The sequence below is a fragment of the Rhincodon typus genome, chromosome 16 (genome assembly GCF_021869965.1).
Source record: "Rhincodon typus isolate 14 chromosome 16, sRhiTyp1.1, whole genome shotgun sequence".
Classification (NCBI taxonomy): domain Eukaryota; kingdom Metazoa; phylum Chordata; class Chondrichthyes; order Orectolobiformes; family Rhincodontidae; genus Rhincodon; species Rhincodon typus.
This window is the reverse complement of record NC_063347.1, coordinates 33,320,509-33,343,071: the sequence shown is the minus strand read 5'-3', so window position 1 is coordinate 33,343,071 and position 22,563 is coordinate 33,320,509. Positions and strand designations below refer to the sequence as shown.

At 40.2% G+C, this 22,563-nt stretch overlaps 1 protein-coding gene across 1 annotated transcript in view; it reads right to left on the bottom strand.

Moving 5' to 3' along the window:
* The window catches only part of LOC109912514 (receptor-type tyrosine-protein phosphatase gamma-like), a 767,972-nt gene that overhangs the window by 201,583 nt on the left and 543,826 nt on the right, over positions 1 to 22,563 (bottom strand). The window contains exons 7-8 of the mRNA XM_048606500.1: positions 9,243 to 9,400; positions 3,113 to 3,293 (exon numbers count right to left, since the gene is read on the bottom strand). Coding sequence (XP_048462457.1) covers positions 3,113 to 3,293; positions 9,243 to 9,400 — 339 coding nt within the window. The remainder of the gene's footprint in view (positions 1 to 3,112; positions 3,294 to 9,242; positions 9,401 to 22,563) is intronic.

The window sequence follows — 22,563 nt, the reverse complement described above, 5'->3', positions numbered from 1 at the left end:
TCTTGGTAACTATATTTGTTTAATTTAATAGCAGAACGAGGGCATCACTGGCTGGGCCAGCATTTGTTGCCCATGCTTAATTGTGCAGAGGGCAGTTAAGAGTCAACAACATTACTGTGGGTCTGGAGTCACATGTACGCCAGACCAGGGGTAAGGATGGTAGATTTCCTTCCTTAAAGGGAAGTGAGGCAGATGAGTCCTTCTGACAATCGACAGTGGATTCATGGTCATCAATAGACACTTAATTCCAGATTTCTTTTTCTTGAATTCAAATTCCACCATCTGCCTTGGTGGAATTTGAACCCGGGTCCCCAGGACATTAGGGTCTCTACATTAACAATCCAGCGATAATACCACTAAACCATCATTTCGTTTTGCTTTGGTTAACTGGAAATAGTGATTCTGTGTCTGCTCCATCAAAATATTTCATAACTTTGACATCCTCTATTGCGTCACTCCTTTGTCGAGCCTGTTCACACTCTCTTGACAGTTGTATTTTCGCTATTGTATCATCTTTTCTCCACCTCTGCAGTACCTCCAGAACTTTATTTTATATGTTGCAATCAAAATTATTCATGGTTCTTCAAGTGTGGTCAAATGTTGCTACTTACCATTTCAATTCCTCTAGAAACGAACCTGAGTGCTTGGCTTGCATTTTAAAGTCTTTTTAATTTGACAATAATGTGTTAAAATGAATTTACATATTATCTGCTCATTCTGCAAGTTTATTTAAGGTTCCTTGTAGTCTGCTGCCATTTTCTACAGTATTGACTGCCCTCTTCCATTTGGTGCCAATGATAAATATAGAAGTGGCAGGTAGAATTTTCCAGCTTCCCCAGGGGTGAAATTGCTGGCTGATATGGATGGGCCATGAAATTAGGTGCCAGGCCAGCAGCACTGATCTTGTGGCCTGTCTGTAAGACCCTACTGCAGATTACCAGTTGCTAAGTTTGGGTGATCTGTCATCAATGGGCCAATAGAAGCCTTTAAGCAATATCAGATGCACAAGGCAGTAAGTTGTCACTGAACAGCATGTGACAATTTATAAAGAACAAAAAGCATTGCTTTGTTCCACTCCACAAAAGACAGGGTACTAGGCGTATTTGTTACTTGCTAGAGTAATTGGAAATTAATCTCTTTGCCAAGTATTATCCTCTGCTTCCTTGTAATAGATGTGACTGTCCCTCTAATGACCCTTTTCCTCTGCCAAATCATTCCATGCTCCACCAATCCTCAATGCAGGTAAATGTTGTCCGAATTATCCTCCTCACTTCTAGTAGTAAGAATTTCAAATTGATGATCACACGGATGAACTTACCAGTCGCAAAACAGTCTTTCCCTTCTCATTTTATCAAAATCAGGCATTCTAAATAGCTCTATTAAGTTCGCTTTTCATATCCTCTGCACAGGTGGAAATAGTCAGAGCATCTCAGGTCCTGTTGTCCTCTTGCTTCCCATCCATCTTATCATTCTGGTGAATTTACATTAAATGTCTTATTTCCTTTTAATGTCCTTTCTATAATAGTTTGTGCAAAGGTTCCTGTCACAATTTAATTTTGGCTGAAACAGTATTTGTACAAATTCATGATCATTTCTTTCCTGTAATGCCCTATGTACCTATTCACAAAGCCCAATATTCTGGAACCATTTTAAACAATGAACTGCCGTTACACATTTAGGGAATTGTGTGTTTGAATCTGTAGCTCCTTCTGTTCCTCCACATCTTCAGTATACTTCCATTAAATGTATCCTACCCTTCATTTTTTTTTCTGTGAAATGCAGTGCTTTACACTTATTCATAATAAATTAGATTTGCTATTTCACTAACCTACAGCTTTCTGAAGTTTATCAGTTCTCCTAAATATTTGCCAAATCTTCTACTTTTGTGTAATCAGCAAATTTTGAAATTGTGAATCCTATAACCAGATTATCCACAGATACAAACAATGGAAGTGAGCCAACACTGATTGATGGTGAACATAATTTCCAAGCATTCTTCCCATACTCATTTACTACATCATCGGTTATCAATCAACTTACTATCTGTATTTCCTCATAGCTACCTTCATGAAAATTCCATGTCTGTTCCTAACAACATGCTAAATTAGCTGTTCTCTTTGAAGACAATGCTAGACTAATTTCAGTGACCTTATCATGTTGCTATTGCATAAACCATTTCGTTTGAGGTCATGAAAACCTCTTCCCTCCAAAAAGGGTTTCACTTTTAACATGTGTGGAGATAATTGAAGAACCAATGCCTATGCTAAGTAAAACTTGTAATGTAGAGCCTGAATTAATCTATTACTTTACAGTATTAAACATTAGCTGACAGCAAAACCAAAATGCCTGAATCAACCATGATAAAATTACTGTGGTAGTTAATAGTTTCTAAAATACTTTGCTAGTTTAACAGCTAAATAACTGTTTCAAATAGTGCTACCTTGAAAAGTGTGTTGGCTTATGGTTAAGAGTTGTATTGTGCACCCCTTTTGTAACAATTGCATCATGTAAAAATGCTATTTGAGCTTTTAATTATGGTTGATGTCATGGCGTGTCATTTTAAACAAACTGTAAAAAATTGCCACACAAACTTTATAAAATGAAAGCAGTGCCCTTTTTCGGCTTGACATAAAACTTAGCACTTCAACGCACTCAGCTTATTTCAGCACAAAGCACACCGATACTTTCAAATCACTGTCTGTAATTAATAAAATTTTCTGCAGCACTCATAAAAGAATATGAAATTTAATATCAAGACAATGAAAAATGAAAACAGGGAACAAAGAACTTACTTTTAGGAAAAAGCTCTTCCACAGCATATGATGGCTTTGGAAGAATGCTCAAAAGTGGTTTGAAGTAATTTTAAACTGTTTCAAAACAGGCATAAATGAAACCCATTTTATCTTGAAGAATAATTTTTCAGAAGATCTTACTCGATTCTGAAGAGTCATATTCAACTTGAAGCATTAGATTAATCTGAAACTGGTTCAGTAAGGTAACATGCTGCTCTGTCATACTGATTTTGAATTCATAAATAATATTACTCTATATTCTGTATATTGTTTTAACTAATGTAGCAACTTGATGAAAAAACTCAGCATAAGAAAACTACCTTCTGTATTGTGTAGAGCCCCAGGGTTCTCAGTTGCCTGGCTCCATGACTCTTTGACCGCAGACTTGTAAACCACCCTGTCATTCAGTTTCTGTTGTGGTCGGAAGTTGTTCCTCAAGTACTCCACTGATTTGACGTGGTCTTGCTGTTCAGTGGTAAATATGGAGTAAAAGGCATCCAGCTGCACAAAGCAATCAAATGAGAAGAAATTAATGCTGATTAGGAAACAAGTAATTCATAATGGAATATCTAGGGTGTAAAATGCTAGGAAACTCTAATACCAAAACTGATGTGGTGTAGAGGAGGCAAAACTACCCATAAAATCAATGCTCGTGATCTTGTCTTGCCTTAGTTCCTATTCTGCCATGCTATGATAAACATTAAAATTGAAGTTTCAACAGTACATTTTGCCAATCTCATTATTAATCCATTGTGACAATGGTCCAATTTTATATTTCCATACAAATTGCCCATGACATTGGCCATAATCAGTTAATGAATCCAAACTGCTTTCATATATAAGCCAATGTTAAAATTGGGAGAGAAACTTATGAAATCTTTTCATTATATCTAGTTGTTAAAGCCAGCTGAAAAAGAAAATGCTGAATGAAAATGTTGACGTAGTAACTTACAATATGAAGTTAAAACTAAAAATTGCAATCTTACAGGTGCATTCATCTAATTTAGTTTATCGGCTACTCCTGTCATTCCTGTACTTACGTGTAGTATCACCAAAGGATCTATACTTGAGAAAATACTAAAACTTATTCTGAAAGAGAGATGACAGGACATTTGGAAAATCATAATACAATCAGCAGAATTAACATGGTTTTGTGAAGAAAAGTTCTGTTTGATGAATTTACTAGAGTTCTTTGAAGATGAAGGTGAATAAAAAGAAATAAGTAAATGTAATGGATGTAGGGGAATCAGTAAATGTAGTGTATTTGGATTCCCAAAATGCACTTGATAGGTGCCACAGGAAAGGTCAATGCACAAAATAATAGCTCATGTGTAAGGGCTGATAAACTAGCACAGGTAGAGGATTGATAAGCCAACAAGAAACAGAAGATTGGATTTTAACAGAAGTTGGTTCAACGTCAGTGCTGATAAATTTCATGGAGGGATGTTCTCTGTCAGCCCTCGTGAAATTTCTCATGTTAAATCTCCAAAATTCACGTCATTAGTTACACATGTGACAATGCTGTCACTTTAAAAAGGCTATTTTGTCCTAGTTTTTTTTTGAGGAGAGGTTGTAAAGGTAGAGGCAATAAAACATCTACTGGACCCAGCCTAAGTCAATAGGTTAAGAGGCCTTTAGGTTTTTTTTAACAATAGTTGTAACAATGGAAGGGGAGTGACCAGTTCTCCCAGATCAGGCTTTCTAGTTTTTTTTTAGCTGTAGCAGTTGGAAGCTGTTGGGGTCCCAGAAAGGTTACAAGCTTCAGTCAATGATTCCTAATTGTGACTTTCTCTGAAATCTCTCTTGATGTTGTCCCCTCCTGGACTGGGAACCTGCCTGTGAGAATCTGTGTCTGAATTTACCTTTTTGTCAAGGGGTGTGTTTATGGGATATTACTATATCAGAACAATTGATCAGTAATAGGGACTCTATCTATTGTTCCGTTAAGTAAATTATTTCTAAATTCATCTTTCTTTTGTTTGTATTTTAACTATTGTATTTAAATAAATTGTGTTTTGCTTAATGTCGAGTGGTTTGACCAGTTGCACCACATCTAGAACTAGCACTTCACATCTACCTTTTGAGAAGAAAAAGTTATGGTCTCGGCTACCTTCTTAAACTATTGTGAGGGGGGTCTGGTCTGGTCCATAACAATGCACTACACTTCTATGTCATACATTTGTCCTACATTCCCTTTTGCCAGAAGGGAGGTACTTGCCACTGCTAGTGCCATTTTTAAAGCCCAGCCATGCACCAGGTTAAGCTCTGTCAGCCAGGTGTTGCCTTTCATCGTGCACACACCGGGCGGGATGAGAACCAAAAAGAAATGTTTATGGGGTCACAGAGGTGGCACAGTTGACACTCCATTGCAAATACAAGTTAACATTCATAAATGTATTGCTATTTCAGAGCCATGTCATACTAGTTACCATCTTTAAACTTGATCAAAGGAGTATTAGTTATTCCTTAATGGCCAGCGTGGTTGAATATCTTCTCAATATAGCCGAATATGTTCAAGGTGGGGCCATCACATACTGGAAAATCTTCAAACATTTGAAAATGTTCATGTTTATTTTCAAAGGCAAACAAACAAAAGCAGCATTTGCATTTGCATTTGAAGCAATTACAAGAATGTGGAAAAATGTAGAAGCATCAGCTTTGGTAGAAAGAACATAAAAGGAGCATATTATTTAAATGGAGAAACACTGCAGCATACTTTGGTAAAAAGGACATCCTTGCTCATGAAACATGAAAAAGTTAGTGCACAGGTGCAGAAAATAATTAGGAAAGTAAGTGTAATATTACTTTTTATTGCAAGGGGGTTAGAGTTTAAAAATAGGGAATACTTCCTTTATCTATATAAGATAGTGATGAGATCGTACTCTGGAGCACTGTGTAAAGTTTTGGTCGTCTCACTTAAGGAGGGATAAAGTTGTATTGGATGAAGATCAAAGAACATTCACTATGCTGATTCCTGGGATAAAGGGATTCCCTTATGAAAAAAGATTAAGCAGTTTGGATCAAAACTCGTTGGTCAGATGAATGAGAGTTGATCTTCTTGAAACAAGCAGGATTGTAAGAGAACATGACAGGTTAGATGTTGAGGAGGGAATCTAGACCTAGATTCTAGAAGTAAGAGACCTCCCGTTGAAGACACAGATGAGGAGGCTTTTTTTCCCCAAGGTTCCTTACCTTTGGAATTCTCTTTAACAGGGATCTGCAACATTTGACTACGAATATATTCAATGTTGAGTTGGACAAGTTTTTAATTGACAGGGAAGTCAAAGATTCTGGCGGATCAGGCAGAAAAATGGAGTCATGGCCACAATTGGAGCTGCAATGATCTCAGTAAATAGTGCAGCATGTTCGATATGTTGAATGGCCTACTCCTACTCCAATTTCATCTGATCTCTGAGTCCACACCAATTTCTCATCTACTGCTGTCCCTCAGCAACATCTTGTGAGAAAACATTTGTTTCCACTGATAAATCCATCTTTACTTCACCACCAAATCTCTTGATCCTTTCGCTGTTCTTAAATGGTCAGACATCGAAATTGTCTTACATCCAGCACAGAATGACCAGAAATTTCCACCAATTAAATATTTAGCAAATCTGAAACCACCACATACTCTGTTCCCTCATCACCAACTCTATCCCTAAGTTGCCTGGACAACTTGTTTCAGATTGAACCAGATGGTTTGCAAGCACTGGCAGCTATCACTTTAATGCTGTGGCAGGGACACTGTGCACTCAGGGCATGCACCACCTCATGCACTGGACCAGACTGTATCGCTGGTCTCTTCACTCATTACTAATGGTGCTCACTCACATTGACCCTACTCATTCCTGCCCATGCATTGCCTTGCCTTGGCTTTTCTGCTTGGCCCCCTCAGCCAGAGACACCACGCTCATGTTGCTGCTGTCTTGCTGTTTCATTTGGCACAGACATAAAGTCAGGAAATCTGTCATTGTTGTCAGCAAGCTTTTGCTCAAGGTCACCCTCCGATATCAGTCTATGTCTAGCTTGGTGTGGTCAGAGTCAGTATCTTCTCCTCATACGGAGTAAGAAGTTGAAAACTGGGTAGAACCCTATCTGTCTTGACGCTTTCTGTGGGCTCTTATTGTGGGCTGTTTTCTTCATTGGAATAAGTGAGATACAGGAATTATGGAAGACAAGAGTGGGTGGCACAGCAGTTACTGTTGGTGTAGGTGGGAAGGTATCCCGAATGGATGAGCAGACAGCACAGAGGGCATGCAAAGTTAGTGGTTTCGGGGGCTGAAGTGGGTGAGGATAGTTTGGGAAGATGTTACAGGCAATATTGAGAGTGATAGATCATGAACCTTGTAAGAGGTGGATACAATAGCAGATAAAGAGTGAGTGTGAAGTATTGGAGAGAAGATAGAGGCACTCATGCAGTCAGAGGCATGATCTTTCTCCTGCAGTGTTGGGCATTGTTCCAGATGGCTGAGACTGCTTTAACCCTGGTGAAAACCATGGATCAGGCTAGCAAGGTCTGGTGTCGGGGCCTCCACTGCTGCTGGTGGGGCAAGAGGAAGCCCTGCCTGTGCAACACCACTCCATTGATCAGGACCCCCAGGACCCTGCCTGAAAAGCACTGTGCCATTTTACCTTGTCTTCCATGTCCAGAGCAAATACCAGCACCTGTGTAAGGCAGCTCTGGACAGCTAATGCTTGCCCAGTTGCACAGTGGGCTTTTAAAGATGGAGGACAGTGCAACAGATGTCAATGAATTCTGGGGTATCAACTGGGTAGTGAGTTATTCTGGAAATGGCAAAAGATGGGGTGGAAATTGGACATGTGAGATGCCATAGGGATAGGGTTGGTAATTAATAAGGTGAGTTTGGTATGATGTGATGAGAAAACCCTCTTGGTCTTGTGGAAAGCAACCCTCCAGTAAAAAAAGCTTGACAACATGGAGTCAAAAAAACACAAGATTCAGTCCTTAATTACTTAATTAGAAGGTTGCTTAGCTCTGGTGGCTAGACAGCTGGTTTGCAATGCAGAGTAATGCCAATAGCATGGGTTCAACACCTGCACTGGCGAAGGTCACCATGAAGGTTCTGCCTTCATAACCTCACTGTTTGCCTGAGGCATTATGACCCTCAGGTTAAACTTAGAGGGCAGCCCTGTTGCCCTCTGGGACAACAACAACTTTATCCTAATGGTAATGATATATAAAGAAGTTAACTTTTAAGAATAGAGATACTTCTTTTTACTCATCAATAATAATTTTTCATTGTGACAGCACTGATTGCTAAATCTCACTTTGAAAATATATGCATGACTCAACATGACAGTGCTAATTAGTTAATATAAAATCAGCCTTTCTTCATATTCTAGGCACTGAGATGGAACGAAGATTATTTTGTGAAGGCTCTTAGGATTAGACATATACTCTCACAGAAAAGCTATGCTACTCAACAATGGAAATAAAAAAATCAAGACAATAAATATATCCTTTGCTAAAGAATATATATCTGCTGCCACCTTGTCAATACATCTCAATATCAAATGCTTTGTAAAAAATGTTGAATTCTAATGCGCACAATCATCATATAACAATTGCACATTGCAGTGTCTGGCAAAAGATGGACAAGACATATTTCTAAGAAAGCAGTTTAATTTATTGTATGAGAAAATATGATGCAATCAAATGGCTGACCTTCTCAAGGACAAAACTATACTGCAGATGAATTGAAGTGCTAAACGTAAAAGTGCCAACATGCACCAGCCTTCTTATCACTTTAAATTTGTTCAATCACACATCTCTGTTTGCATTACAACAGCTATTCAGTAGTGAGATCTGTTGCAAAGGAGTCAATGGTCTTTTTGTAAAAGCAACACGTTCTTTCTTTAAAATGAATGAGACATAGAACATAGAACATTACAGCGCAGTACAGGCCCTTCGGCCCTCGATGTTGCGCCGACCTGTGAAACCAATCTGAAGCCCATCTAACCTAAACTATTCCATTATCATCCATATGTTTATCCAATGACCATTTAAATGCCCTTAAAGTGGGCGAGTCTACTATTTTTGCAGGCAGGGCATTCCACGCCCTTACTACTCTCTGAGTAAAGAACCTACCTCTGACATCTGTCCTATATCTATCACCCCTCAATTTAAAGCTATGTCCCCTCGTGCTAGCCATCACCATCCGAGGAAAAAGGCTCCCACTGTCCACCCTATCTAATCCTCTGATGATCTTGTATGTCTCTATCAAGTCACCTCTTAACCTTCTTCTCTCTAACGAAAACAGCCTCAAGACCCTCAGCCTTTCCTCATAAGACCTTCCCTCCATACCAGGCAACATCCTGGTAAATCTCCTCTGCACCCTTTCCAATGCTTCCACATCCTTCCTATAATGACTTTAGAAAACTGTAGGTAAACGCAGGTTCATGCATTTCCATGTTAACATAAATACATACCTGCTCAAGGGAGATGGAGATAGGCCTGCTGAAGACTATCCATTCTACTGTTTCACTGCATGGTGGTGTTGTTAGGGAGCCGGAGTATCTGTAATAGCTTCCAAGTGAGGCAGGAAGTAAATTTCCCAATACAAAGGGATCCAGAAAAGTTTCTTTCTCTGTAAGAGTAAATATTAATGAAGAGTCAATATTCACGATGACACATAGTGGATTGTTTTGTTGCAACAAATGAGGAAATAATAATGCCACAAATTTATACCTTATTTATGAAAATTATGTTTATTTTGTCACCCTTTTATCTTGAGGAAAACATTGGTGCAATTTTACATCATTACATCTGTTTAAGTCCAAAGCCAAAAGCTGAAAGGTGGAAGTGGGGGTACAGTGATTGGATAAATATGTTATTATACTACTGCTGTCAATGACATTTTAAGGCGAGGTTTTATTTTATGGTTTGGAAACAAGCATTATTTAATTTCTAATGTGCTCCAATTTCAAATTAGCAGGTCATACAACACGGACTACCCCGAAGGCAGAATTCCCTGAATGTGTGATCACTCAGATCTGTAAACTTTGATTTATTTGTCTCTGGGAACTACTATAAATCAACTCTTGCATGATCATCTGCAACAGCATTGGCACTGGCCTATAGGCACGATGTGTCCTGTAGGCCAGTGCAAGTTAGTACCTTGATTTAGGGCAATGTACTGGGACGCAGCAAAACATTAAAGTCAAATGGAATAAAGTGACCACCGATTTCTCCTGCAAAATTTTAACATGTGTGACGTCCTTCACAGGAATCCGATCAAACAAAAACTGCACTGGGTCAATGGAGGAGACATTAGGAAAGGTGAGTAAGTGTTGATCAAGGAGGTAGGTTTTATGCAGCATCATAATGGAGCAAAGTATAGAGGTGAAAAGTATGGGGGGGAGCAGTTTCAAATTTGGCCTAGATAAGTGTTAAATAGGTGAGGCCTGAACAAGAGGCCAGATTTAGAGGAATGCAATAATCCTACAGGATTAATGGGTTGGAAGAAGTTATCAAAATAGCATCAGATGAGGCCGTGAAAAGCGGGGTTTGGGCATGGTGTGTTGTCCTTTGAGAAAAGGTTGAACAGGCTCGTCTTCTATCTGTGGACATTTGAAGATTAAGAGGTGACTTAATTGAAACATACAAGATCCTGAAGGTTTTTGACCAGAAAAAACTTAGAACTACGGGCACCGTTAAAAATGAGGTGTTGCGCATTTGAAACGGTGATGTGGTGAGTTTTTTTTTCTCTTAGACAGTATTTAGTCTTTGGAACTCTCTTCCAGAAAAGATGGTAGTATCAGTGTCCTTGAATATTTTTTAGGGGAGAGATAGATGATTCTTGTTCAGCAAAGGAGTGAAGGGTTATCCAGGGTAAGTGGGAATGCAGATTTGTTTCACTTGAGTGGCAAAGCAGGCTTGAGGGGATGAATGGTCTACCACTCCTCCTAATTCACAAGAACATCAAACCTATTTTTACATTGCGTACAACAGATGTTTGGCTCACCCGCAATTTTCCTTTCTTCTAAGTTCAAAACTTAAATGAGCAAGGATTGAACATAGTGAGAAAATACCCTCCAGTTTAAAGTAATACATCTCAAATTTCATTTGTTTGAAGTGAGGCTAGCACATTACAAATGTAATCCATGTGTTTAAATTGATTTTTGATCTATATTAATCCTTCTGGTCCCAATCATTTCTCTGATATTAAGGGTTCCCTGTAAATAAATCAACAAGCTACATCTTCAGCGGAGCATTCTTCAACCTCAACTAGACTGTTGATCCTCATGCAGCTTTATACAATAGGATTTTTGTATTCTACACGAGTTTTCCATCCACAGAGTCAGTGCCCTTAGCTGAAATCACAGTGTTTCCTGCTGCATGATAAAATGGCTTCAAAGTACCAGATTCACTAAAGACACGTATATGAGAACAAAAAGATGGGAGTGAGGAAGCAATTGCAAAGTCGACATTTTGCCTTTTGGATAATACTGGCATGAATATCTCAAATTTAAACAGCAATTTTCAGTTTTATTAAAAGCCTACCTGTAATGTGAATGAAAAATTGGGTAGGAGGGGTGCAAACTGAATGTCAAATGCTCCTTACCTTGACAACATGAAACCTAGACAATTTTGGCTTCCAGGTTTAATCTGAACTGACAGTCTACACAGAACATTAAATGTTGGTAAATTGATGCAGTAGTTTACCTTTTTTTTAAAACAAACATGTGGCCATTTCCTCTTAAAGTTATCTAAGTCATCTAAATGCTGTTTAAGTCAATGATTTAAAAAGGGCACAATTTAACTTTACCAAATCAAACGAGATTAGTAAAGTTATGAGTCCATGATGACAGTTACTGAACCCCTGTATCGTTTTAAAAGAGTTCTCTGACTGTAGATTTAAAGGTGGAATCTTCCCAGCCTATGAATGATGTGGGTATTGGCGAGAAAATTTGGACAACTGCGTGAAATGTCCAGGAAAGAGCTAATTGCTGTCAAGAGCAACAAGTTCAATTTTCCAACCAGTGTTGAATAGTGAGATGAGACTCACACTAGTGAGCAACAAAAGGACAATTTTCCTGTATTCGCTTCCTCTTTATGATATTATCTCTGTTCACTGATGTACAGTTTCCCATTCTCTCACTCACTGGATAGAAACTAGATAATGATAATTCCCGACATGACAGTTAGCATGGTAACTTGGCAATTCCAAGTTGTCACTTGCTCCTACAGACTTCCACCAGTCATCAGCATCTCAGGTCACACACCACCTGCACCCACACCACCTTCCCTTCAGCAGGATCTCCAAGCCTCTGTCAGCAAAGCGGGGTCAAATACACTCTATCCAACACGTCTGGTGCAGGACAGTTCAGGCCAGCTGCGAGGAGTCAGCACTTGACCTAGTGCACAGCTCGGCTTTAAAGTGCCGGGAATCAGGGAGGGCAAGGCAGGTGGGAGAATGTGACAAGCAGGGCGCCAATGGGATGTGGTGCATTGGTAATGACTCAAATTTGGGAAGACAGTGTTAGAAAAGTCGCTAGTGTTCAAGGAAGGAGACCCTCTTTGAAACTTGCCAAAACTGACACTTGGCTGATTTTTAAAATCAAGTTTAGCCCTAAATTTCAGGAATTCCTGACACTGCTGGCACCTTCTGGTTTATAATTCCCTGGCAGCATATTTAAATCTCAGCTGCACAGCATTTTAGATACTGCAAGCCAGGAGCTACTTTGTATGTTGTTATCTTAGGAAACAGAAATGCCTCAGAATGGGAAGCTGGCATCTTGCTTTCCAGGCAGATACCTTGAGGTGGGGTGGCTGAGAGGAGAGCCATCCTCTACCTGATGGACCAAGAGTGGAGTTCAAGACACTAAATGTAGCCAGCCTGGACACTAATACCAGTCTGGGCCAGTGTGGTCTCCACAGTCAGACAGACAGCACAGCAGTCCACGATCATGATCTTCTGCACTTCAGAGGGTTAAGTTCCATCATCTTCTCTCTGCTAACTCACACTCATTCTAACTCTGCCACTGCACACAAATCTCACCAATAATCATGGGCTACCAAACTCACTACTGCATAAAACCTCTTCACTCTCACCTATCTCATCCTCCAAAACTACTAACCCATCCTGCCATCCAGCTAAAATGTTTTGCAATCCATAGAGGATGGCAGCCTCCAAATAAGTGAGTTAGCACTAGAAAATTCAGATAAGAGCCATAAGATGGATCCTGTGTGGATGCATGAGAGCGGCACGGTGGCTCAATGGTCAGCACTGCTGCCTCACAGCACCCAGGTTCAATTCCAGCCTTGGGCGACTGTCTGTGTGGACTTTGCATGTTTTTCCCTGTGTCTGCATTGGTTTTCCTCCGGTGCTCTGGTTTCCTCCCACAGTCCAAAGATTGCAGGTGAGGTCGGTCGGCCATGCTAAATTGCCCCATAGTGTCCAGGGATGTGTAGGTTAGGAACAAAAACAAAGATGCTGGAAAAGCTCAGCAGGTCTAGCAGCATTTGTGAAGGAGAAAACAGAGTTAACGTTTCAGGTCCGGTGACCCTTCCTATTTTGTTTTTTATTTATGTGTAGGTTAGGAATGGGGTAGGAAGTGAGACTGGGTGGGATATTCTTTGGAGTGTCAGTGTAGACTTGTTGGGCAAAATGGCCTGTTTCCACACTTCAGGGATTCTGTTAAAGACTGTGTATCCCTGTATACAACACAATCGGGTAGAAGTATGTAAGTCAAAGGTATCTCTGAGCTCCAAAGTGAAGTCCCCAGAGCTGAGTTGGTCCAAGATTAGCCATGATAACTAACTTCAATGCCAACTCTTGTGGATGAATGTGGATCATTCAAGAACATGGTAAAATTAGAATAGAGTCATGGAGAAGCAGGTGGCGAGCTGCATTGCCAAGTAACTGTTCTAACCTTGAAGTTGGGAATTATCACCCATTGGTTTCTCAGGAGTGAGGGCCAAATTGCGAGCTGCATAGAAATAAGCTACGATTAGCTTCTAATTAGATACGAATGCATGGAAATAAGGTAGTCACCACCTATTTGTGACATTCAGAATTCACTCTTGAAACCTGAAGGAAAGAAATTGGATATTTTTTCTCAACACCGAGAATCAGATCTTTGCTCTTCTCACATGTTTTCATATTTTTTATCAATGCCTGTACCATTCAAGAGCTGGGAATGTCCTGCCCATCCTTTTACAGGTTTAGGACTGCCAGCTTGCTGGTTCGATGCAAGGCTTAGGCTTTGCACTCCAGTCACGCCATGTGGACTGTTGGTTCTCCCAAAGTTAAAATCTGCCACTAGTTTTTGTCATAACTATTTACAAAGACAAAGTCAGAGTATAAATAAAATGGAATTTCAATCATCTTTACTCTTGCTCACATGCTACCTCCACCTATTCAAAAGGTAAAATGAACTTAGTAAGGAACCTTTGCCTAGTTAGCAATCCAAAAATATTGTTCTCTCTCTTAATGTGAAATGATTGCCTGCTGCAGGGCAGTGCACACTGCAGCTATGAATTGCCACAGAAGTCCAATTTGGTTCAATTGGAAATGACAGGTAGAAATCAGTCTTAATTTGCATTTGGAATTTCAGTGTGGGGTAGGGGGGTGGTGCTGAAGAATAGAAAAAGGATGTGTTTTAAAGGTTGCAAGTCCAATGCTGCATTGACCTAGGTAAAAAACTATTCTTTGCCATAGGCAAAACCTGTCCAAATTCAAACTAAATTCCCATTTTCTGGAAAGCTGAATGGAAAATGGAAATACATTTTGATTATGGACATACATGGTTGGATGGACTTGGATATTGAAACAATCAGTCCCTAAAATAATTAAAAATCCATCCCATAGTGGATTGGAGGAACAAAAAATTTATGTAACCTGTCTTCACTACTAAAAAAATCAATAGTACCTAATGCTAATCTTCATGCTGGACCACATAACTAATCATATATACATTAGCTGATGAAGTAAACACCATTAACCATTCATCAATATGTATTGTGCTTTCAACTTACAAAGAAGTTTGCAACTTAAAATAAAGATATAAAATGAAAGAGAGAACTCATTTCACCAAAATAAAACAAGGAAGTTATTTATGCTCTTGTTTGGGGGCATGGGATAACAGGTTTGGAAGCCTGGGCAAAGTGATGGTTTTCAGTGAGCACTCCTCTTTCTTGGATCCAGTCCCTCAAACAAGCACAGATTGATGGATCCCCTGCCAAACGGCAGTCTGCACACACTGTTTAACCTGTCATATAGGCTGAGTCCAATCCCATCTGGAGCTATAATACAGATAGTGCTGGTGGATGAAGCCCTTATGTCGTCATTAAAGGCCTCAACTGACGAAGCAGGAAGGTGGATGTGAGCCTTCCCACCCGAAGTGTAATTCAGGCAAAGACAGGAAGATGGTGAGTTCTGGTCCATCACATATTGCCTAATTAAATTCCCCTTCCTCCTCCAGGTCTGACATCTCCAGCCTCGAGAGATTCTGATCCTAGTCCTAGTTCCATCACAGATTGTTAATGTAAATTTACTGGAATGACAGGTTAGTTAAATTATTATTTGCACAGCATACAACATTTTCTCTCACTTGACATTGTAAGTGCATTGCATATGGTAACAAGTTAGGAGTGTGTTGTGGCAAAGTGGTAATGACCCTAACTCTGGGACAAGAAGTCTGGATTCTAGTCCCAACTACTCTGGAGATGTATCATTACATGTTCAGAAATGTTGATTAAAACACAACCAAAAGATTTCTTTTGTGCATACATGGCTGGCGTGACTCAAATACACATATGCATTAAATGTGCTGGTGAACCTACTGCATACATTAATTTAAATTTCCAGAGGTGGTGTTATACCATTTGAATGTCACAATGTCACAAAACCACACTTGTGCCCTCAGGTTTCGTTGTGATCATGTTTTAATGCCATGATGTCACCAGAGCCACACATGCTCACAGTCAGGGAATTATATCATTGCATTTTGTGGCAGGATTTAATCACAATGCACATGCATGGTGTGTATGGAAAATATAATTAATTTATAGTAGCAGATTATGTATTCTCTAGAGGCATCAGAGTTGAGCTGAATTCTGTACATGTGCGTAAACACACAGAAACACATACACACACTCTAACAGGAGCCTTTGAACACTGATCAGAAACAAAAGCACGAGTCAATTCTTTGCTCACTGGAGTTTTCTAATTCCACTCTTCCAGGTTAACACAATGGACTTTATTTTGACCATGTCATTTGTATGAGTTCAGTGGTATAAAATAATAGCAAATTACAAGAGTGTTCAACTATGAAGGGGTTAAGACGTCATCCAAATCAGACAAACCCTTTAGGGAATCATCAAAGTGATATGTGAAAGCTGCAGAAATGATGGAACAAACTACCAGTGGCATCGACCAAAAACAAATGTGCATAGAAAATACATGATGCTAATTAATGATAAAGCACCTACTCAAGCATCTCAACAATCCTTAGAGACCAACACGGCAGAAGTTATCTGTAAAGACATAACATCTGGTGCGTATTATCTTGAACATTCTTCTCTGACAGTAACAATGCCACATGCACAAAACAGAAGGTTTTGAACTGTATGTACAGGCAGCTGGAGCTGAGGGAAATTGCAAATACATTTTGACGCACAATTTTCCATCTGTCCAGAACTTTGTTGTGCCAAAATCAATTTGCCACATTTTCTGTATTCTTTTCTATGTACAAAAATCTTTGTATATCTTGTATAGACAAAAATATGCATTTTTGTGTATATGTCATATGAATATATTTATTTATTAAATACAAAACTTTTGTATTTAGGGATATCAATTTCAAAACATTTAGGGTTTTCATTTATCATAACAATAAAGTATAAATTGTGGAGAAAAGACTCTGAAATAAATAAAATTAAACTCTCCAACATGGCTCCACGGACAGTCTAAAAACACCGGAAATACAGTCATTGAATACAACTATCAGAGTTGTGAGGCAAATAATATAATCAAATACTTAAGATGCAAGCATCATCAAGTGGCTCCTACTAACTAATACAATTCTCAATCAACAACTCCAACAAGTTAACTAGCTTTATATCCCATTTCTGTGTGATTGATCTATGTTCCCCTTTACTGACATATCTGCCTATGAAACAATATTGACTGTATTTGAAAGTAATGGATTGGCTACAAAACACTTTGGAATGTGCTGAAGACTTGAAACGTCCCATTCAAGATATCACCTACTTTAAAGAGGATTTGTACGTGCATTTCCAGTTTCATACAGTTTGTAAATTAGTGAGTTTACCCGAAAAATACTGTGAGCCTTGACCTCCATTTTCATTATGCCATGGGCATAGCATGTGAACCAAAAACCACACTGTAATGGCACCTGATATTTTGTATATTGCCTCTCCTGACACCCTCACTCCTTTCCGCTTGCCACTCCCTTTTCTGATCCCTTGTTTCCTCCTGCATTCCTCTTCACTCTTCCACCCTCGTTGCTTTACTCTTCTGAACTCCTTGCTCCCCATTGCTCACTGTCTCATCCACTAACATTTTCCACAACAATGATTTAAGAGCAAGAAGGAAGCAGCAAAGGGGACCAGAAAGAAGTGTTGTGAATGTGAGGGAGGGTCAGCAAGTGGGAGGGAGTGATGTGGTCAGGAGGGGGAAGTGGGAGGCAAAAGAGAATCAGTAAGGCGAATGAGCAACAGGAGCAAGTGAGTGGGTCAGAAGAGATATGTGGTAAGTTAAGGAGGAATGGGGGAGCCAGCAAGCAGATGACAGGAAGTGACAAGCAGGAAGTAAAGAAGAAAGGGGAATAAGTGCTTCGAGCAGGAAACAGAAAATGAATGTTTAGGTTCAAGGCAATAAATAGGTTTTTAATGAAAATTTACAAGTCAGAATTATAATCAATTATATACTTACTAACAGGAAAGAGATCTTATTTTGCATGTTGAGGTTTCAGGAACACATTGGCCCGAATCTTCCAACTCGGATCCGAAACCATATTCCAATCCAGGCTAGCCTAAGACTTGCACACTTATCTTTGGTGAGATTTGTTGGATAAAATTCAGGGCCATTGCTTTCCCAGTCAAAGCAGTGTAGTCCAGCCCCACAATTCATGCAAACAGCAGCAGAGAGGATTGGCACTGAAGCCAAACATTCACTTGCACCAGTAGGTACCACACTTTGCAGTTTAGAGGCCCAAGTCACTTTGATAGTTCCTGAGAGAAGATACGTGTGTGAGGTAACTGAGGGGGTACAGAGTCAGGTTGATGTGAGGCGGGGTGCTACATGAGTGAGGAGTAGGGTACCAGGTGGGTGGGGGATAGGATGCCAGTTGGAAGACAGCATTGTCCAACAGCAAGGTCTGGGATAGGGGAATACATCAGGGCCCAATAACCAGGGGATGCTGCTCTAGAGACAGTTAGTTGTGCTTGAGTTTGGGGTCAGTGCCACTGTGTTCAGGTCAGGGGAAGGAGTTTCTGTGCTTGGATTAGGGGACAGACCAACTGTGTCACATTGCGGGGTGCGGGCCTGCTGAGCAGGAGGTGAGGGTGAGGACCTGGAACAGCAGCAGGGCCAGTGTTTTCTGTTCCTGACCCTGGCTAGCTGGGGTCAGGTACGGTCTCAGGCAAGTGAGTCAGGGCTTAAGTTCGGGATCTGGATGGATTTGGACAGAACAAGTCCGGGATCCAGCCAGTTCATGTTCAGGATTCAACGGATTTGGACAGATTTAAACAGACTTGGGGATTAGTATCCTAGATCTTCAAATAAAACTTAAGCGAGAAAAATCTGTTCAATTTCAGTTACTTGTCATTGGTTAAATTAAAAGTGAGGGAAACGGCTCTTAACATTGCTAAAGAGGTTCTGGGGTTTGAAGGTGCCTCTCAAATTTGCCAAGAAAGTTTAGAAAGACAGAGGAAGGATATACTGTTAGAATTAGCAAACAGGTTAGAATTGGGTTTAACTAGGGATAATAAGAAAGCTGAAATTGTAATGGGGTTGGTCAAGCACTTAGGTATATCAGAGAAGCAGGCAAGTGCAATGGAGTCAGAAAACATTAAATTGAAAATTAGGCAATTGGGGTTCGAAGAAAAAGAAAAGGAAAGAAAAACCAGGGCAGAAGAGCAGGAAACGGAAAGAAGAGCCAAGTTAGAAGATAAAGAAAAGGAAAGAAGGTTCTTAGATGAGCAAAAAGAAAAAGAGAGAGAGTTTGAACTTAGAAGTTGCAAATTAAACAGGAAAGCCAATTTACAAGGATGGAGATGAAGGTAGAAGGTAGGCTTAGTGAGGATGGGAGTGATGATTAGCAAACCCATCATAGCCAAAGACATGGTCGACATATACACAAATGTTTCAAAACATTACCAAAATTCGATGAAAAAGATGTAGAAGCCATTTCATTTCCTTTGAGAAACTGGCTAGGCAGATGAATTGGACGGAGACCAAGTTGGTAGGCAGGGCTAATGAGGTGTTTGCAGCGCTGTCAGATGAGATGTTAAGAGATTATGAAGATATCAAACAGGCTATTTTGAGTGCTTCTGAACTGGTACCAGAAGCACATAGACAACGGTTCAGAAACATAAAAGAAGGAACCAGGTCAGAGGTATGTCGAGTTTGAAAGAATTAAACAGAGCGACTTTGATAGATGGGTGAGAGCATTAAAGATTGAAAAGACATATGAGGATCTTAGAGAGATTATTCTGCTGGAGGAGTTTAAAAACTCACTTCCAGAGATGATAATAACTCATGTTAAGGAACAGAAAGTTCAAACAGCAAAAAGAGCTACGGAGATGGCGGATGAATATGCATTAGAGCATAGATCAAAATTTAGCTTCCGACAGCAATTTCATTTCGTGAGTGATAGAAATTGACAAAAAGGGAGATCCTTCAACGAAAAACAAAAAATAGATCACACTCGGAATAGTTTACCACAAGTCAAAAAAGAAACCCAAGAGGGTGAAAAGGAGGTGAAAGGCCTCAGGTGTTTTCAATGTAATAAGGTGGGACACACAAAGTTACAGTGCTGATGGTTTAAGCACTGAGAAAAAGGATGTGGTAAAAGATGCTAAACCAGTGTGATCAGTTGAGGTAGTGAAGGAAATCCCAAAGGAAGTCGAGGAGCTGCAGGAGAGTGCACCGCTTAGTTACGGCTGGATCATGAGATCATGCTCAATCTCTACAAAGACTTCACCTCTGTGGGTAAGGTTTATTCAGGAAGAACCGAGGGAGAAGGTAAAGAAGTTAAAATATTGAGAGATACAGGAGCTGGTCAGTCTCTAATAGTAAGAGATGAAAGTATTTGCACTCCTTCTGAAATGTTACCCAAGAAATGTAACTTGGGGAATAAAAATAAAAAGATTTAGCATTCCCCTGTGTAAGATCAAGTTGGAAAGTCCAATGAAGGCTTGGGAACTGAGAGTGGGAGTGACTGAAAGAGTGTCAATTCCAGGAATATAGTTTGTTCCTGGATACGAAGGATCAAAAGTGGAAGTCACACCCCTTGTATTGGAGAAGCCGAAGGAAAGCCAGGGAACTGAGGAGTTAAGAAGAAAATACCCAGAAATTTTTCTGGACTGTCTAGTAACAAGATCCCACAGTCATAAGTTGTAATTGTAAGGCAGAAAGTTGGAATTTCCTTGTAAAAATGATAGTTGGGAAAAGCAGTGCGTGGTCTGTGCTTTGTCCGAGCTTGGAAGTTTGCAAGTACTGTACAGAGAGCTGCAAATTGAAACAAGTGTATCAAAAGGCCTTACAGTTGGCAGGCAAAACACCAGTCTTGTTTTGATGTTTTGGAAACACATTGGACTCAGCCAATTAATTTAAAGTAAGCACTCAGTGATTGAAAGCCAACTGAATTTAAAACTGATGGTTTGACAACCTGAAACCAATCATATTATAAAAAATTGATGTGTCATTGGGGGTACATAAGAAGGGGGTTTTTGAAAATTGGGATGAAGGCCAACTGCCATATGAATCGAAAGCAAATCCGCCATCTGAGAAATAAATCTGGCTCTCACACAAAATCATTAGGCTCTCTGAAAAAAATGCCCCATCAAAGGTACCACAGTACTTCTAGCTAAGAGTCCTCACAGAAGAAATTACAGAGAAAACATCCCTGACAGCAGGATCAGCAAAAGAAAAACTGGAGAAACAGTGGAGAAGGCAAAGCTTTCCAGAATACACATTGTGTGAACTTTGAGAGACTAAGTTTTAATTTTTTTTTTACTTATATAATCCAAGCACAGCAGATTCTTTCTGGAGCAGCATTCCCTGGTTATTGGGCCCTGATGTATACCCCTGTCCCAGACCTTGTTGTTAGACAATGCTGTCTTCCAACTGACATCCTATCTTCCACCCATCCGGTACTGTACCCTAAGTCATATAGCACCCTCCCTCACACCAACCTGACTCTGTACCCCCTCATTCATGTGTATCTCACACATGTGTCTTCTCTCAGGAACTACTTGGGTTATATAAGTGGGACTGATGTTTATTGGAATAGCATACCAGTAGAATTTTGTTCAGTTAGGGAATAGTTAGGAGTTGCCGAGGGAGACTGTTCAGTTTGCTTGTGGTTCTATTAATTTGTTCACTTTTAGGGTTAAATTAATAAATTGTTACTTGTTGCTTATAAAGTGAGTATCGGGGATTTCTTTCATTTAACTACTATTTTAATAGATTATGAGTGGCAAGGTGAGCTTCTCTGGGCGTTTCAGGTTTAATTATTAGAAGGGAACCTTTACTCCTGCCATAACAGATTGGGGCTGGTGTTAGCGGAGGGGTTTGACCACCCCCCCTCAAATAACAGTTCCTGAGAGAAGACACATGTGTGAGATACACATGAATGAGGGGGTACAGAGTCAGGTTGGTGTGAGGGAGGGTGCTATATGACTTAGGGTACAGTACCAGATGGGTGGAAGATAGGATGTCAGTTGGAAGACAGCATTGTCTAACAGCAAGGTCTGGGACGGGGTATACATCAGGGCCCAATAACCAAGGGATGCTGCTCTAGAAAGAATCTGCTGTGCTTGGATTTGGGGTCAATGTCATTGCGTTCAGGTCAGGGGAAGGAGTTTCTATGCTCAGATTAGGAGACAGACCCACTGTCTTCATTTTGGGGAGGATGGGCCTGCTGAGCAGGAGGTCGGGGTGAGGACCTGGAGCAGCACCAGGGCCGGTGTTTTCTGTTCCTGACCCTGGCTAGCTGGGGTCAGGTAGGGTGTCAGGCAAGTGAGTCAGGGCTTAGGGTAAATCAGGAAATTGGGACTTGTCTGGGGACAGGCAGTGAATGGTGAGAATCAGTGGAGGGTTGAGTTGGGTCAGGGAGGATTGGGGATGGGTGTAGGTCAGGGTTAGATTGGGGAGTTGGAGTTTAGTCACAGAGGTTACTGTTGGGATGCTGGGACTCGGGAGTATTGTCAATTGGAGGTGGTCAGTTCTAAGGAGGGTTTAGCGGGTCAGGTTGGGTCTGGTGTCCAGGGTGGGAGCAGTCAGTTAGAAAGGATTTCAGGCAGATTTTAATCCCTCTAACTGTTCCTGGGTAATTATGAATTCTCTGAAGTCTCAAACTTGGAGTTAGAGACTTTTTCAGGGGGTTCCAGAAATTGGATAATTACGTATTGGAAGTTTCAATTTCGAGGGCAATTCCCACAGAGACAGCTGCTTTGGGACTTTGTCTGGTCTCAATGCGCAATCTCAATCCACACTGCTTCAATGGTCATCTTCCTATTAGAAGATCTAGACCATAACGAATGATAAATGAGGGATAA